This window comes from Dendropsophus ebraccatus, chromosome 9, assembly GCF_027789765.1.
Source record: "Dendropsophus ebraccatus isolate aDenEbr1 chromosome 9, aDenEbr1.pat, whole genome shotgun sequence".
Taxonomy (NCBI): Eukaryota; Metazoa; Chordata; class Amphibia; order Anura; family Hylidae; genus Dendropsophus; species Dendropsophus ebraccatus.
This window is the reverse complement of record NC_091462.1, coordinates 62,812,339-62,829,188: the sequence shown is the minus strand read 5'-3', so window position 1 is coordinate 62,829,188 and position 16,850 is coordinate 62,812,339. Positions and strand designations below refer to the sequence as shown.

At 39.2% G+C, this 16,850-nt stretch overlaps 1 protein-coding gene across 1 annotated transcript in view; it reads left to right on the top strand.

Annotated features, from left to right (window-relative positions):
• The window catches only part of COL5A2 (collagen type V alpha 2 chain), a 130,561-nt gene that overhangs the window by 85,332 nt on the left and 28,379 nt on the right, over window positions 1-16,850 (top strand). Inside the window, exons 14-20 of the mRNA XM_069983514.1 lie at window positions 2,850-2,903; window positions 4,911-4,955; window positions 7,047-7,100; window positions 8,180-8,224; window positions 9,872-9,925; window positions 15,760-15,858; window positions 16,785-16,829. Of these exons, the coding sequence (XP_069839615.1) occupies window positions 2,850-2,903; window positions 4,911-4,955; window positions 7,047-7,100; window positions 8,180-8,224; window positions 9,872-9,925; window positions 15,760-15,858; window positions 16,785-16,829 (396 nt within the window). The remainder of the gene's footprint in view (window positions 1-2,849; window positions 2,904-4,910; window positions 4,956-7,046; window positions 7,101-8,179; window positions 8,225-9,871; window positions 9,926-15,759; window positions 15,859-16,784; window positions 16,830-16,850) is intronic.

The window sequence follows — 16,850 nt, the reverse complement described above, 5'->3', positions numbered from 1 at the left end:
AATTAGTCACCAGAAAACTAAATTTGGGGTATTAGTTCACATACAGTATATTTCAGGCAGTATTTGGACCTCATGTCAGGTCCTCATTGCAACCAAAACCAGGAGTGGATTGAAAACACAGAAAGGCTATGTTGACACAATGTTGAAATTGAGTGGATGGCCGTCATATAACAGTAAATAACTGCCATTATTTCAACAACTGTTGTTTTAAAATAACAGCAAATATGTGCCATTAAATGATGGCCATCCACTCAATAACAACATGATGTGATCATAGCCTTTCTGTGTTTTCAATCCACTCCTGGTTTTGGTTGCAATGAGGACCTGACATGAGGACCAAATACTGCCTGAAATATACTGTGTGTGAACCCAGCCTTAGTAAGTTAAACTGTACCTTTTTAAAGGTATCTTCATTCCCGACATATAACAGTTATGGAGCCATGATCTGAACATTTTTACACTTTTATTATTGTCACTTCACCATTACTATAAACACTACCATCACTTTTTAGTCTTAAAGGCTTGAGAAAAGAAAAATTACGTTTAAAGGGGATATCCGACATTAGAAATTTTCTTATATAATGCTGCCCTGTTGGAAAACATAATTAACATCCTATGCTTACCTGTTGTGGTGTCTCTGGTGTCTCCGCTGACTGCAGCTGCCGCCACTTCTAATCCAAACTCGTCTAAGGCGTGACAGCCCGCTCAGCCAATCACTGACTGAGACAGGACAGCACAGTGGCCAGTGATTGGCTGAGCAGGCTGTCACTCCCAAGAAAGGTTTGCCTCAGAAGTGGCAGCAGCTGCAGTCAGCGGGGGACACTGGAAATGCTGCTGTAGGACACCGCATCACAGAGAGGTAAACATTAGATGTTTATTATGTTTTCCAACAGGGCAACATTATATAAAAAAGGCATATCTCCTTTAATATTAATAAAAGAGAGGTTAATATGGGAAGAGAAATATATGTCACTATTGCACAATAAATGGAAAATAAGTGTATAAATCTGACATGGAAAAGGACTTAGGGAGTTCAGTTGAAAGTAAACATTAGCAACCAGTGTCAGGCATCTGCAGCTAAGTATAATGGCAATATGGGCTCTGTCAAAAGGGGTATAAAGGCACATAAGTAGAAAACGATTCCTTACAAATCAATAGTCAGCCTGTGCATGGAATATTGTGTACAATTTTGGCCACTAGTTTGCAAAAAAAGACATAGTGGAACTTAAATGGTCAATGTCTTTTGAACAAAATCACTCCTGAAAATATAGCACTAATGTCTTGGGGGGAGATTTATCAAACATGGTGTAAAGTGAAACTGGCCCAGTTGCCCCTAGCAACCAATCAGATTCCACTTTTCATTTCTCACAGACTCTTTGGAAAATGAAAGGTGGAATCTGATTGGTTGCTGGGGGCAACTGAGCCAGTTTCACTTTCCAACATGTTTGATAAATTCCCCCCTTGGTGTCCAGGCTATTAAATCTCTCTCTCACCTGCAATCCTCTTTCCAATTCTGTCTCTTGCTGCAAAGAGACCAAGTGAAAGACTTTGTACGTTCAATCTGTGTCCTTTCTCTAGAGGACCTGCCATGGCCATACCTAAATCAGCCTCCCCCTCATGGCCGCAGAAGCAACAGCTTCAGTGCATAGTTATATTCCCTTCCCTTGCTGTACTGCTGCTGTATGTACACAGAGCTGCCCTCTGTATCTAGTCTCCCTCCCACACATCTCTTTAGTAGTCTGCAGGTTAGTCCAGGAGCATAGCTAAAATGCATGGGGCCCCATAGCTAAAAACTGGGCAGGCAGGCTATATACTCGGTAATGTGGCCAAAAAATAAAACCTCTTGCGGCCAGAGGCAGAATCCTGCCTACAGCCACAAGAGTGACTGGCAGAGCAGAGAGCCAATGGCTGCTTGCTTTGTCAGTCCACTGTATTTAACTATAAGGGTCCATTAGGATCCCTTATGGTTAAAGGGGTTATCCAGTGCTACAAAAACATGGCCACTTTCTTCTAGAGACAGCCCCACTCTTGTCTCCAGCTAGGGCGGGGTTTTGTTGCTCAGTTCCATTGAAGTGAATGGAGCTTAATTGCAAACCGAACCTGAACTGGAGACAAGAGTAATGTTATCTCTAAAAGAAAGTGGCCATGTTTTTATAGCACTAGATAGCCCCTTTAAATACATATGTACAGGAGCAGACTACCTTCTCCCTAACCCCTGCAATGTGTAAGTGACCCAAAGTTCACTCACATGCTGCAAAAAAAAAAAAAGGGTTAAAAAGCCAAGACAAGGAGCTCTCTGCTTCACTGCCCATGCACTGATAATCCCTGACCTCAAAGCTTGCAGCTGAGAACAGAGGTCAGGGGTTATCAGAGCAGTGAAGCAGAGATCTCCTTGTCTTCTGCTTTTTAACTCTTGTTTGTGTTGCAGCATGTAAGTGAACTTCAGGTCACTTACACACTGCAGTACATAAGGGGTTAAGCACAAGGGCACATGATGTCTCTTACCTTCCCTGTGCGTCTTTGGGCCCCCCTGTGGCACTGGCCCCATAGCAGCTGTCTGGCCTGCCTCTAAGGTAGCTACGCCAGTGGATTAGTCTGTTTCTACTCCCATAAATGGAGTAAAGGAGAAATAACTGTGCACCATGGAAGGGACTCTCAGGGTCTCAGTCACATCAGTGAGAGCAATAAAATCATCTTGTCACCACTTTAAAGCATTATTATAACCCATGTTATAAACTATGTTGCTGTATTTTTGGAAATAATGTGTTAAATAATATTAAGGTAGTTAAGCTACTTTAAAAGGAAAATGTTTAGTAATGTATATTTTTTACATCTTCCGTTGACTTTAGGGCCATAAAGGACTGGACGGCCCAAAAGGAGAACTAGGCGCAGCTGGAGCAAAGGTAATATTTTTTTATATACGCTAGTTTCTTGAAATTAGATTGCTTACATTTTGGAATGTTTATAATAGTTAAAATTTAGATCAGGGAAGATGCTTAAAGAGTTCATGTGGTCTCTTCTCCTGACCTGGGGGCTTGGCGGCATCCAGGACAAGCAGTAAAACTGTGTTATGGGTATGCTCTGCAGGGCCGTATTTACCACTAGGCACCCGTGGTCCAGTGCCTAGGGCAGCACCTTGCAGGGGGGCAGCACCAGGGAGCAGGGGGTCAGAAAAAACTAATTTTTTTGTTTTTATTTTTTTAGTTTCCCTCCTCCATTCAGACTTGCCAGTAAATCTGGTGTCTTTTCCAGGGGGGGTGGGGGGTATGGTGGTATTGGTCAGGTCTGGCATCGCCAATAGGTGCGTGAAGATGGGGCGGCTTCAGGTTTAGTGCCTAGGGCAGCAGCAGCTGTTAATACAGCCCTGATGCTCTGCACTTTGCTTTATTCATTTATACAGCACTAGTCACTTTACCATAGATGGCTGGTTAAATATTTTACATCGACTTACGATCTTTTCTTTTTAGAAAGACAAAATATATAAATTTTTGGCCACCAGTGCGATGTTTTGACCTTACTTAGTAGTTTACAGCATTGTGCAGCCTGTACCATGAGGTTACCCTAGTCTGTTTTTCCTATGTTGTTGTCTTCCATGTGTGGTTCTCTGAATTTTTACTGCGATTTCATTGTTATACATGATTTTAGACAATAAAGGTATGGATTACTATATAAGAATTTAGTCTAGTTTGATTTATATATTACACAAAGGGTCTCTCTTTTTTGTTTTGGAGGATTATTTGTTATAGTAAATAATTGGATTATCCATGATTAGAGTAAAGCAAACTTCTAACATGCTTGGGCCTATGGCTGGATCCATGTTTTCCAGGACTCCCTAGGGCTGCATCTTACTTCAGCAGCCGCTAATCAAATGTTGCAAGCTCGAGTTCAGACAAAGTTCAAAGTTTGCTGAACTCTACCCATGATGTAATAATTCTAGAACATCTTTGATGTGTCATTTATTTGTTTAATCTTAAAAGAATTTATGACTAAATAGTCAGCACGGTGTTGGCAGTCGGGTGTTACCAGCTCGGGGAATGCCCCTACACTGTCACTGTAACATTAAAGGGAAACTAACAGCAGGTTATGTTTGTTATGTTCTTATAGGGCAGGAGCGCTGAGTAAGGCCATGTTCCCACTATGTAAGTTCTGCCTTCTAAGGAATTCCGGCTGGAGTGTATACACATAGTATACACTCTGGCCGGGATCCCTAGCAGCGCCTCAAGAAACTGACATGTCAGTATTCTGTGGCCACTATTCAGTGAATATCGGCCGCAGAAAAGCCTGTCAGATCACAATGGAGCGTGTGGCTCCGGCAGCACTCTCCATTGTGAGCTGCCGAGAATTCGGGAATTCAGCGGCAGTAAACAGCTGCAGATGATCTTCTCTGTGGCCCGGCCGTTGTCTCACGTTGTGTGAACATGGCCTAAGAATGCATTGGTATTATTTTTATCTGCTGGGTTTATTTATTTGACATATCACGTTTTATTGATCTGCTAATAAGGGTTTTGGTGCACTGGGTGGTACTTTACCCCTTGGTGCAGTTATTTGTCCGCCTCATGAATATTTATGCAGGCTCAGCTGTGACATAAATCCAGGTAACTCATCACTGAGCAGGCAGCAAAGTGCTGTGATATATGGGTTTGTAGGATTTAGGGCACCATTTCTGTGCACTTACCCTGCCCACAAAGGTTTATTGACAGCTTACTCTGTACACACATGCATGCAGGAAAAACTGTCAATCATGCTGTGTGGCCAAAGTAAGCAGGACTTTCATGCTGACTCTCATGCTATTTCCTGGGAGTCCTGTTAGGATTTTACTTTGGTGTTTGCTCTAAAATCTTGCTCCAAATATTGATAGGTTTGAACTCAATCATCTGATAACCTATATATTCTTTACTTTGTCATTTTAGGGTGAATCTGGTCCTACTGGTCCAATGGGTCTAAATGGCCCACCGGTAAGTTTGAGGCATTATATGAAGCCACAATGTGCATAGTTCTACTAATCTAGTTTGCTTGTTTTTTTTATGTCCCTGGTTTATGGTAATTTTTAATAGGACTGTGTTTTTGCCATTCTCCTTTGATCATAACAGAGCTATATTATATGTCACATCCCCTGATCGCCTATAAGTGACTAAAATAATGCAGATACATTTTTTTTGGAGCAGCCTGGCTTTTAGGTGGTTATATAATGTATACTATTTTAGAAAAAATTAGGTAGAAATGTCTATTCTTCAGAATTGCCAGGATCACGCCATGTACCTTTCACACATCATTGGTACAGTTTTTCCATTTCAGTGAAGATGATTGTTAACTACAACAACATTCGGACATGTTTATATGGTTGCTGCTTCATTATTCTGGCTATAGAATTGCCTATAATAGGATCCTTCATTTTCATTGCAATGATATGATAAATCCTTAAATAATGTAAATCCTTTTACTATATAAAGTGGTGTCATGTAGTGTCACTTAAACCACCAGTCCACGGGCTTTCTTTCTTGTGTAAGTGTAGAGGTCTTCCCTTTGTGGTTGACTTCTTGCAAACATCAGAATCAGCTCTATCAAATCCATTCTAGCAACTCTTACATATATTCCCTCTCTACCAAGCTCTGCCTTCCTTATTCCTCCCCTCCCCCCCTTATTCATAGGGTGCTGTTCAAGATATAGTTTTCATCATCAAGTGAAAGGAGCAATGTTATAGTAGCTCAGTCCCTACTATTTTAGTTGTGAAGTTATAGAACTCATACCTATGTCTGCTAACTAAGTTCTTACAAGTGTAAGAAAGGAAAGAGCAGTATGAAGCTACATCTTATATAAATACTTTGGAGGCTAATCTAAGGTTAGTTGGGTGAAAGATCATAAGCAACATGACAAAATATAACTTTCAAAGAGTAGTAGAATCTTGGAATAAACTTCCAGCAGATGTGGATGGTAAATTTACAATAGTTGAATTTAAACTTGCCTGGGATAAACATATATCTATCCTAATGTAATTGTTGACCATCCTGACATACAAGGCCTTCCACAACCTGTTCCCTCTGCATATCCCTGACCTGATATCCTGCTACCATCCCTCACGCCATACCAAACCTTCGTTCCCCTTCTCCTTTTGTGCTCCCCCATGTTTGTACCTCACACAACCGATTTAGCTTTAGCCTGCCCCATACTCTAGAACTCTCTACCCCGACACATATGTCTCTCATGCATCATCAAGACCTTCTAAAGCAACCTGAAAACCCATCTATTCAAAGAAGGCTACATCCTACAATAATTCTGCTCCACACTTTAATTGGCTGCATTTTACCTTCTGTCGCTCTCCCCTTACCTCATAGATTGTAAGGCCTTGCAGGCATTTATCTTATTCATGTAATGTATTTTTGATCTTGTAATGTTCCTGTTTGTTGTATAGTGCTTTGGAATTAATGGAGCTTAAAAATAAATAATGATAATAATAATAATTATTATTATTATTATTATTATTATTATTATTATTATTATTATTATTATTAAGTAAATAGTAAAAGGGCAGACTAGATGGTCCAAATGGTCTATTTCTGATGACCATTTTCTATGTTTTTAGTAAGAGTTTCTAATACATTCAGAACATGAAAATTGAACTTCCTGTAGTAGACCCATGAATATAGGTGTGGAAACTTTTTGTAGCTGCCATAGGGTCCTTACAAGTCACCTTGAGGCTATGTTCACATATTATCAAAATGACCGCCAATTCTATTGGATGACTGTTATTTGATGGTTAATAACAACCGTTATTTCATGACAACACTCATTATTTGTATATAAATGGACGTTATTCGTAAAATAGCTGCCATGATTTGCTTTTAAATGACAGCCGTCCAGGAAAAATGGCCGCATTTTCACTGTGCGTGAACATAACCTGAATCCTTATATGATCTATGAATATTACCTAGGAAAAGTAGCAACACTACTGAAGCAAATTTATCTACATTCATTGTTAACTTTACATGCATAGGAAAAGTTCAAAGTAAAATGTTATTGAAAATTGTTTATAATTCTTAATCTTAAAGGGACCAAGAGGAATGCCTGGAGAAAGAGGGAGAATTGGACCTCAAGGCACACCAGTAAGTAATATTCCTGGTGACTGCAATGCATGAAGAGAAAACACAAACACATTAAAGACATACATATAAAGGTTCGGTGATAAGTAACTAACAATATCAACCTATATGCCAGGCAGCTGAAGATTGATATATATTTTGTCCAAAATCTTGTGACTGATTTTTTAAAATGTAGCACTGTCATATTAAATGCATCAGACATAGGTCTGCACCAGCTTGAAGGACTTTAAAAAAAATGCAAATGATAAAATGCGCGCTTTACTCAAATTATGCAAACTGTGAATACTCAAATCGGGATGATTAAAAAAAAAGTTGCATCTAAAAAAATATTCATCCGTTGAAAACTGGTTCCTAAATAGAATCAAAAATCGGGGGGAAATCCAATTATTCCCCTAAAAATAAAAAGGCCTTGATTTCCCCCACATTTTTAGCGTTATGTAAAATATATATATATATATATATTTTTTAAGAAACATTTGGATTTTGTCTTTGAGGCTATTTATAAAAAGATAGTCATATCTTTGTATAGCAAAGCATGTGGAATTATCATTCACACCATGGATGTTATACTTGCTTCCTTCAAATTGTTATTGTAAGCAGAGATGAGCTAACTGAACTTCTCAAACCAAGATTTGTTACTGATTTTCACGACAGAACCAAACTTTTTGCTAAATTATATATGAACCCAGTCCAAGATAGTGACCACAAAGTTTAATGCACATTTAATGCACAAAAAAAGAGAATATGCTTACCAGTCCGCAATCCTCCTATGCATCTCAGGTGTCCCCCGCTGAACACAGCCAACTTCTCTTCCTGAGAGTAACAGCCTGCTCAGCCAATCACTGGCCACGATGCTGACCTATCTCAGTCAATAATTGGCCAATCACTGGCTGAGATTGCCCATCTCTAATTGTAACACATTGCTTTACAGCAGTCCTATGAGGAAGACCTTGTCATGATGGAATTCATAAGGGGACACTCTCTTGGTTACAGAATCCTTTAAATTAAGATGTTTAAATATAAATAATTAGGAAAGTGTATACTGTGCTCTCTAAAAAAATAGTTTTGCTTTATATTTTCAGGGTGCAAGAGGCGCCAATGGACTTGTGGGGGCTGCTGGAGCAGTGGTAGGTTACCCTAATATTCCCATTTACTGAGAAAAGTTAACCTGTAATGGCTGTGTTCATTATTTTGCTTATATTTCGTATAAATGTTGGATGGAGTTCAACACCAAAGTAATGGGTGGAAAAACAACCACTGTACTACAATTGTTAATTGTTCTCAGGTACCAGGATCCTTAAAAAATGTCAAGGTATTAATATAATATATTTTAATGTTTAAATAGCAACATCATCTCACTGGCGGGGGCTGAAGATGGGCCCTGCCACATCAGGGGGCCCAGTGGCTTAGCCCTGAAATATCGCTGGTTAGAAACTCATGGGATGATTTATCAAGACTAGCGTACTCATATGTTGGTCTTAAAGTAGGCCCCACCCTCATTTTCCCCTGCTGAATTTACAAAATTTAGCTTCCAGCAGGTGTAGATTTGGATCATGATTTATGCCTGCGAGCGTAAATCCCTGTCTTGCCATGCCCTAAGAGTGAGCAGGGGATATGGCAGTTGTACGCCAGGAAGAAAGGGTGAATCTATGCCTTCTTCCTGGCATACGCCTCTGCCATAACGTTCTTAAGTATCTCCCTTAGACCTTTTTTACTGACTTTACTTAATGGCTAGCAAAAGGCAGAATTAAAACTAGACTGCATAAAGTGGGCCTCTACCAGTGCTCACTTGTGGTGACATTCAGCCCCTAGTGATTAAGCTCTGGTATTGACTCCTCTTGTAAGTCTAGATTGGTCCAACTGCTAGCTAGCCACAGGACCTCCTCAAGAACTGTTAAAGTGTACATGTCATGATGGCCCACTTCTGGATCAGTGCTGAGATCCTCTGTCAATCTGGAAGTTCGGGTCTCCATGGATACGAACATGCAATAAGACCGTAATGCACACAAACCCCATTGGATCCATATAGATACCCATACCCATTGGATATGAAATTGCATGTTCGTATCCATGGAGACCTGAACTTGCAGATTAATAATAGAGGAACTTACTACTGTACCAGTAGCTGGTTGTTGTGACAGTTACACTTTAATTACCAAGATTTGGACTTTGTTTTTTTTTAGATAAAAATGTTACTTTTTTCAGTTTAATGATAAACAATATTTAATTATTTTTTACTCAGTAGGGTTCAGCAGGCGTTCTGTGCATTATGGGAACATAACAGCAGGTTAGAGTCCTCTAACCTACTGTTAACTTCTCTTTAAACATTGTTTTGTGTTATACCTACAGTATGCCCAGTATTTGCTATGAAGTTGAAAAAAAAAATAGATGAACATCCTTGGTGATTTTGCATTCTTTCCCAGGAGGTAGTATCATCTGCTATTATAGTATTTTAAATTGAGACATTTTTACCCAATTTTAAATATTGGTACCACAATGTGATGCAAATGTTTTGTACAAAGCAACCCTTGTTATTATTGCATTGTTAAATATTATAGAAGACGTATATATTTGGGGTATATGCCATCTAGACCTAGTTTTGCCTATTTTAGTGTTATAAAGGTAGTTGGGATAGACATCTGCCACACAGCAAAAAGAGATAGCTCAACAAAGTAAAAAAAAACAAGATTGGGAGTATTTTTTTTAAAGATAAAAATGGTATATTTTTCCAGTTTAATGACAATGTTTTTTCTTTTCTTTTTTTAATTCAATAGGGTCCAATAGGCTTAAGTGGTGCTGCAGGATTTCCTGGTGCTCCTGGTATGAAGGTAAGAAGCATTTTTGGAACCTCTTAAAAATTATATTAAACACAAACAAACACAAGGCTATGCTCTCAATGTCTTTTTTTTGGCCTATTTACAGCTGCCTTTTGGACTACCGTAACTTTGGTGCCAAAACATGAAAGTATTAGCCAAATTACAATCGCAATTTGCATATTGAGGCAATGTTCACACATTGTAAAATAATGGCTGCCATTTAAGTTTTAAATAACGGACGTTATTTTTATCCTTCAATGATTTCCATTGAAGTCTATGGAAACACGATGTATAAAATAATGGGAGCTGTTCACAGTGGGCATCAAATTAATGTTTGTGCCATTAATTTGCGACTGTTATTGTGCCAACAGCTGCTGTTATTTTAAGTTGTTCACCGGCCTTTGTATTAAAATCAATGGACCTTTTAATTGGAGACACTCCCTTAACTGGGCCATCTTTGACTTTGAACTAGAATAATGTTCCAACAGATTTTATTGCAATGACGGCCTCTGGAACATGCTTAATCATGACCATTGTTTGGTACTCAAAAACACTTTCCGAATGCACTTAATTTCTCAACCATTTTTATTGATTTTATGTTACTTTCTGCATGTGTAAATTCTATGTTAACCCTTTATCATTTGTGCAGAGCACTGGAACAGAGAGATGAGCGAGCACTAGTAGTAGCTATAAGTAGCTATTCAATCGAGTATTGCTTTATTCGATAGACTTATTTTCAATTAAATAGCTGATGGAAAATTCGAATCTTAACAAACTGTACTAAAACAGCTAAACAATTGTTTAGCTGTTTTAGTACAGTTACCTGTAGATCACTCACCTGTCCACGTTTCGCCGGTGTCCTCTTCGGGCCTCCTCCGGCTCGATGACAGCCCCTCAGCTTGGCTGTGGTGTTGTCCTGTCTTACTCAGTAAATAAAGTAAGTAAATAATTAGCAAATTAGAATGAAAATTTGCTGTTAAGTTTTAAGTTAATATAAACTAAAACCTGTAGTAGTATTAACAATCCATGGCAGTAATAGTGCTACTTGTTTTAGTTTATATTTACTTAGAGCAGCAAATTTTCGTTCTAATTTAGCAAAAAAATATTTTCAATAGCAAAACTTTAACAAAAATATGCTGTTTTAAAGAGACCCTATCATCTAAATTTCACTGTCCCTAATATTAAAGTATATCTTTCCCTAAGTCTATCTATGAAGATACAGACTGCCTTTGCAGTCTGTATCTTATGCCTTACCTACTCTTTCGTATCTGTGTAAGCAAGGCTGGGCGCCGCCATCTTGATGACGTCATTTGCGTTCCACCGTTGGAACGCAAGTTGCGTCATCAAGTTGGCGGTGCCTGGCCTTGCTTGCACAGAAACAGAGGATTAGGTAAAGTAGAAGATACAGACTGTAAAGGCAGTCTGTATCTTCATGAAGTCTACTTATGAAGATACAGACTGCCTTTGCAGTCTGTATCTTATGGGTTACCTACTACTTCGTGCCGGTGCAGCAGGGCCGGCGCCGCCATCTTGATTACGTCTTTGCGTTCCACCGCTGGAACGCAAGTTACGCCATCAAGATGGTGGCGCCAGCCTTGCTGCACAGAACAGAGTAAGTAAAGTAGAAGATACAGACTGTAAAGGCAGTCTGTATCTTCATGAAGTCTATTTACAGTCTGTATCTTCTACTTTACCTAATCCTCTGTTCTGTGCAGCAAGGCCGGCGCCGCCATCTTGATGACGTAACTTGCGTTCCAGCGGTGGAACGCAAAGACGTAATCAAGATGGCGGCGCCGGCCCTGCTGCACCGGCACAGAGTAGTAGGTAAGTCATAAGATACAGACTGCAAAGGCAGTCTGTATCTTCATAAATAGACTTCATGAAGATACAGACTGCCTTTACAGTCTTATACTTTACCTAATCCGCTTGTTTGGTGTAGCTAGGCCGGGGGGGGGGGGGGGGCGCCATCTTGAAGACGTGACTTGCGTTCCAGCGGTGGAACGCAAGTGACGTCATCAAGATGGCGGGCCCCCACCGGCCTTGCTGCCGCTCTGCATGACGGGAGTTTCCTGTCTCGCGCCGGCTCTTTTGAAAAGAGCCGGCGCGAGGCAGGAAAGTAAAACAGAAATATTTTAAAAACGCAGCTTTAAAATTAATTAATTATATTTACAAATATTGTTAAAATTAGGATTTACATCTAATTAGGGAATAAAAAAAAATTCATTTTCGCCCGTGATTGGTTCTCTTTTAAGTAAATATACTGTTAATTAATTTCCTGTTATAATGAAATAGACAGGAAAGGGATCCTCTATTCCATTATAGCTGGAAAATAATTGAAACACCATATTTTTGTTTCAGTTTTGCTATTATAAATGAAAAATAGCAAAAATTACTGCTGGGGGTCGCTAATACCCCTACCTGTGATAGTGGGTGATATTGCCATTTAAGTGTGTTAGATGCACCCAGGCATGCTTCCCCTGCTGTCCCAGGTGCATTCCAGAGGTGTTTGCATCATTTTCTCAGGTGTCATTGTCGACTTGACCTTGACCTTCAAGTGGTCACATTTAGGTTTCCAAGATATGAGCATGCATCTCCCATTGATTTCAATAGGATTCAATATTTGATTGAGTTTTCAAGAATTAAGGAGTATTTATTCGAATTTCGAGCCTTTGAGTATTTTACTACTCACTCATCTCTATAAATTTACTATGCAAATAGAGAAAAATGGGTTTGAGGGAGAGCGGGAATACTGTCTGTCAAGCTGTCAAGACTGTAGTCAAGTGCAGATCTCATGAACTGACACTCTGAGACTCATTTACTGAGCCGGTTACAAGGCTTGGAAGGCTGTACAAAGAATCGTTTACTGTATGTGGCTCTTAGCTTTTATTATTGGCTCTGTATGAACAATATATTTTTTTTTTTTTAGCACAGAGCGAGTCAGCCAGTTAACAAGCATTTGCGGATCTGTTAGCTGATTACTGGTCCTATTACATAGGGCAATATATGCCTGGTTATATGCAGCCAATCCAAGGGTAGCAGAATTTAAGGAATTCCCCATGTTTTTCTAGTAGGATAATACAAAGTTCCTACAGGAGGGCAGATCTTTTTTATGAGTAGGCATTAATTTGTTTCAGTGCCAATAAGGGAAAAAGGGAAATTGCATTTCATCTACTTCTTTTAGTTGTTGTGGATTTGGCACATGACCAACCAGTCAGATATGCAATTAATTTATATCTGCAGGTGCTACTTAGTCACTATCATGGAGACAGCTGCAATTGAAAATGTTACAGTTGGCAAAATCCAGTCCCTTATTTGCCACAAGATAATAAACCACAGACTGTTTCATACAATAAAAGTCTTCATTCCTGTAAATAGTGTGTAATCAGTTCATTCTCATGCATCTTTGGCTTTAAAAAATTCCCTAAAGCCTTTAAAAGAACTGGAATGAAAACTTGTTTGGCACAGTAAATGGGAACACTATAAAATGTGCTAAGAAAGCCTCTATTTGTTTTAGAAGATGTCTCTGTGACCTGTTTTTAACCAATTTTGAGGAAATTATAAATATGAACTGGACTTACTGAGAATTGATTATTTAACAAATTGACATCTAAACCACATATAGCTCTAGTTATGTGATATCTTAAAAATTGGAGCTTTGCTTAAAACCATGGTGTCTACAGTTCTTGCAGAATACATTTTATGCTCTAACTAGGGATGAGCGAATTTAGAGTAATAACAAGGCAAATTGTCTCGCTAGCTCGGCAGTTGCTTATCAGCCTGCTGCCTTTTAACTCAATGTCAATCCGTGCCGCTGCACCTTGGGTGCCTGGAAAAGTTCGACCCACAACTTTTCCTAGTTTCCCAGGACTGGATCAAGCTTTTTCCTGCACCCGGAATGGAGCGGCACTGAGTTAAAAGGCAGATGGCTGATAAGCCGACTGCTGAGCTAACAAAGTGATTTGCTTCATTATTACTGTAAATATTTAAATATCACTTTAAATATTTACACAACATTTAATCACATTAAAAATATAAGTGTCTTATGTATTATATACTAGTGAGTGTTAGAATTGTACAAAATACATACAGTATATTATTTTTTTCCCTAGTAGATCATGTAGCATGTGGGCATGGTTCCTTTTTATATTATTTGGGCAGAACCGTGGTACAATATTTTTAGGGACCCGTGTAAACCAAAAGACCTGCACGTTGGTACAGGGGGCGATATGGCTTGATCAATTCATATTCCAAAATCCTGAAGTTGTTTTTTTAAAATAGGCTTAGCAGCATTAGTATTAGCCATAGGTGTGATGTGCAGCCGCTCCTCTCTCTCCATGTCGGATTTTACTATATTTTTAGACTTATTTTATTGCATTTTTATAAATGCGTTTTAAGGGGTATTCTCATCACCTAAACTTTCATAAGGTGATAGAGAATGCAAAGCAAGCAATTTTGCAAATACTTTGCATGAATTAGCTTGAATTTGCTTTTTGGCCCCTTTCTCTCCCTGTGTAGTTAACAGCTCATTGCCTCCCTTAACCACCTGTCTCCACTCTGTAAGCGGTGGCCAGACTGTGACATCTCTCAGATGGTTGGCACCTTGGAGTGATGAGTATGTAGTTTTCCATTTTCTATGTCTTCTTTTGAGGTCACACACGTTTCAAGGGCTTTTGGCTTGTTTTAGTGCTTTCTTCAATCTAGTGCCGAGCTGAAAGTTTGGCTGAGAATTTCTAATAGTAGCCGCAATACATAGGCTTAATAGAATAAAGCCTGGACTGAGCAGTTTCACTTTATGACATCCAATCATCATCCATGTTTTACATATCTGCTACTTCTAAGTGTGTAAGGTGGGTTACATCCATCTTCTCCAGCTACAGGGATTCAAATACCAAACATTTGGGTTTGCATGAACCCAAACTTACTGCAAGTTCGCTCATCTCTACCCATGACTAAGGGTCCTATTCCACGGGCCGAGCAGGGCCCGATCAACGATGTAAACAAGTGCCGATCTGCTAGATCGGCGCTCGTTTACTGGGCCTATTCCATGGTCCGACAGTCTTTTAACGAGGGCTGCAAGGACATTGTTACCAATGTCTTTGCAGCCCTTGTTTCATACATTACCTTACCAGGCGCAGGTCTTCTCCTTCTCCTGGTCCCGCGCCGCAGCAGCTTTAGAGAGGCCTGTCTGAGCTAACAGACTGTCTGTCAGCTCAGACAGGCCGCTCCAAAGCTGCTGCGGCGCGGGACCGGGAGAAGGAGAAGACCTGTGCCTGGACAGGTAATGTATATTGTTTTGAAATCGTCATTTAGGTTTGAATCGGCTGATCGTTCTCTTTATTCCACGGAGCGATAATCGGCCGTGGGACCTTTAGCTTCAATTGGGAAAAAGGTTTTTAAAATGAGATTTAAATAGTTATCACAATCTTAGCAAAATCTTATCACAATCATGTCCAAAATCATGGCTGGTATATGTAATCACTGCCTTGGCTTACAAAATAGCCAGCTATGGCCATTTGTATTAGAGTAATGAAAGTGTTTTGTATTGAAACTTCATCAATCATCCTCTAATCTCATAGAAATATGGGAGAACTGTTTCATATTGCTCATTATATTACTGGACTAAATGCCATTTGTGTTAAATCCTACCAATAAAACAGTCATTTATTTAATGTTTTATTGAATATACTAATGTAATGATCTCAAGTCATTTTGTTAATATTGTAAACAAGCATTTTGTACAAGCAGATGTTACTGGAAACTTAAACATAAACAGCATTATGAAATCTTTAAGACAATACATGATTGTTATAATATTTTTTAATCCCTTTAATCTTTTTTCTTTTAAGGGGGAAGCAGGTCCAACCGGTGCACGTGGTCCTGAAGGTCCACAGGGTCCAAGAGGTGAAACTGGTTCCCAAGGGCCTGCTGGATCACAAGGTCTTCAGGTATGCTTTTTTTTTTTTTTTTTTAAAGGAAATTAAAGTAAAAGTGTGCAACGATGCAAAACAAATCATAAATATGACAATTAAAGTAGAGATGGGCAAACGGAACCCATTGAACTAGATTCAGTCGAAACATTGCTAAAATCTGGCTCAAACTCAAACCTTGTCCATGTCCTCCGCAGCCCTGGCAGGATGGCCAAGTATCAAGTTATCTTTCACAAAGATCTCTGTAAGGAACATTGATCACAGGGCTTTTACACAGTGTTATAGACATGCTTTAGAGCTAAAGGTGAAGTTTAGGTTTGGACTGAACTAGTTCTGTCGGAACCAGACATTTTGCCGAAGTTCGCCAAACCACATATTTGAAAAGTTTGCTCATCTCTAAGTGCAAGTCATAACACACTGCAATCTAATGAACAACACCCATTTCCTACATACTTCCTTACATATTTGCAGCTATTTCTTTTCCTTTCTAAGACTGCTGCACAGAGATTATAAAGGGCCACTCTCAGCTTCAAATGCACTTTTACCCTCCAGTTAAAGGTGGTGTGCCATTTTTTTAAAAATTTTATTTAGGTTTATTTTTAAAATTCTCATATAACCAGGTATTCCAGGAATAATGTTATATAGTACTGTTTCTTTTCAATAGCTGTACGGTGTCCACCCTTAGAGAAAACGCAAATGTGCAAACATGTACTTATCTCTCTTCTCCACTTTTTTTATGTGGAAGGATCCCTTGTATGATGAGCCAGCTGCCTGAATGGCACTGATTATCACTGATAATGGGAATGTGAGGCAGCAAGTAAACAGTCAGAATTTTTAAGATAAAATATATATAGTTTTACCGAATAAAGTTGGTAACCCCCTTGAAAGGATGCTATAAAATATTATTAATCAGTATCTCTGTAATTGTTATGTATTGCTTTTAGGGGACAGCAGGTACTGATGGAGCTGGCGGAGCTAAAGGACCAACTGTGAGTTAAATATAACCCATA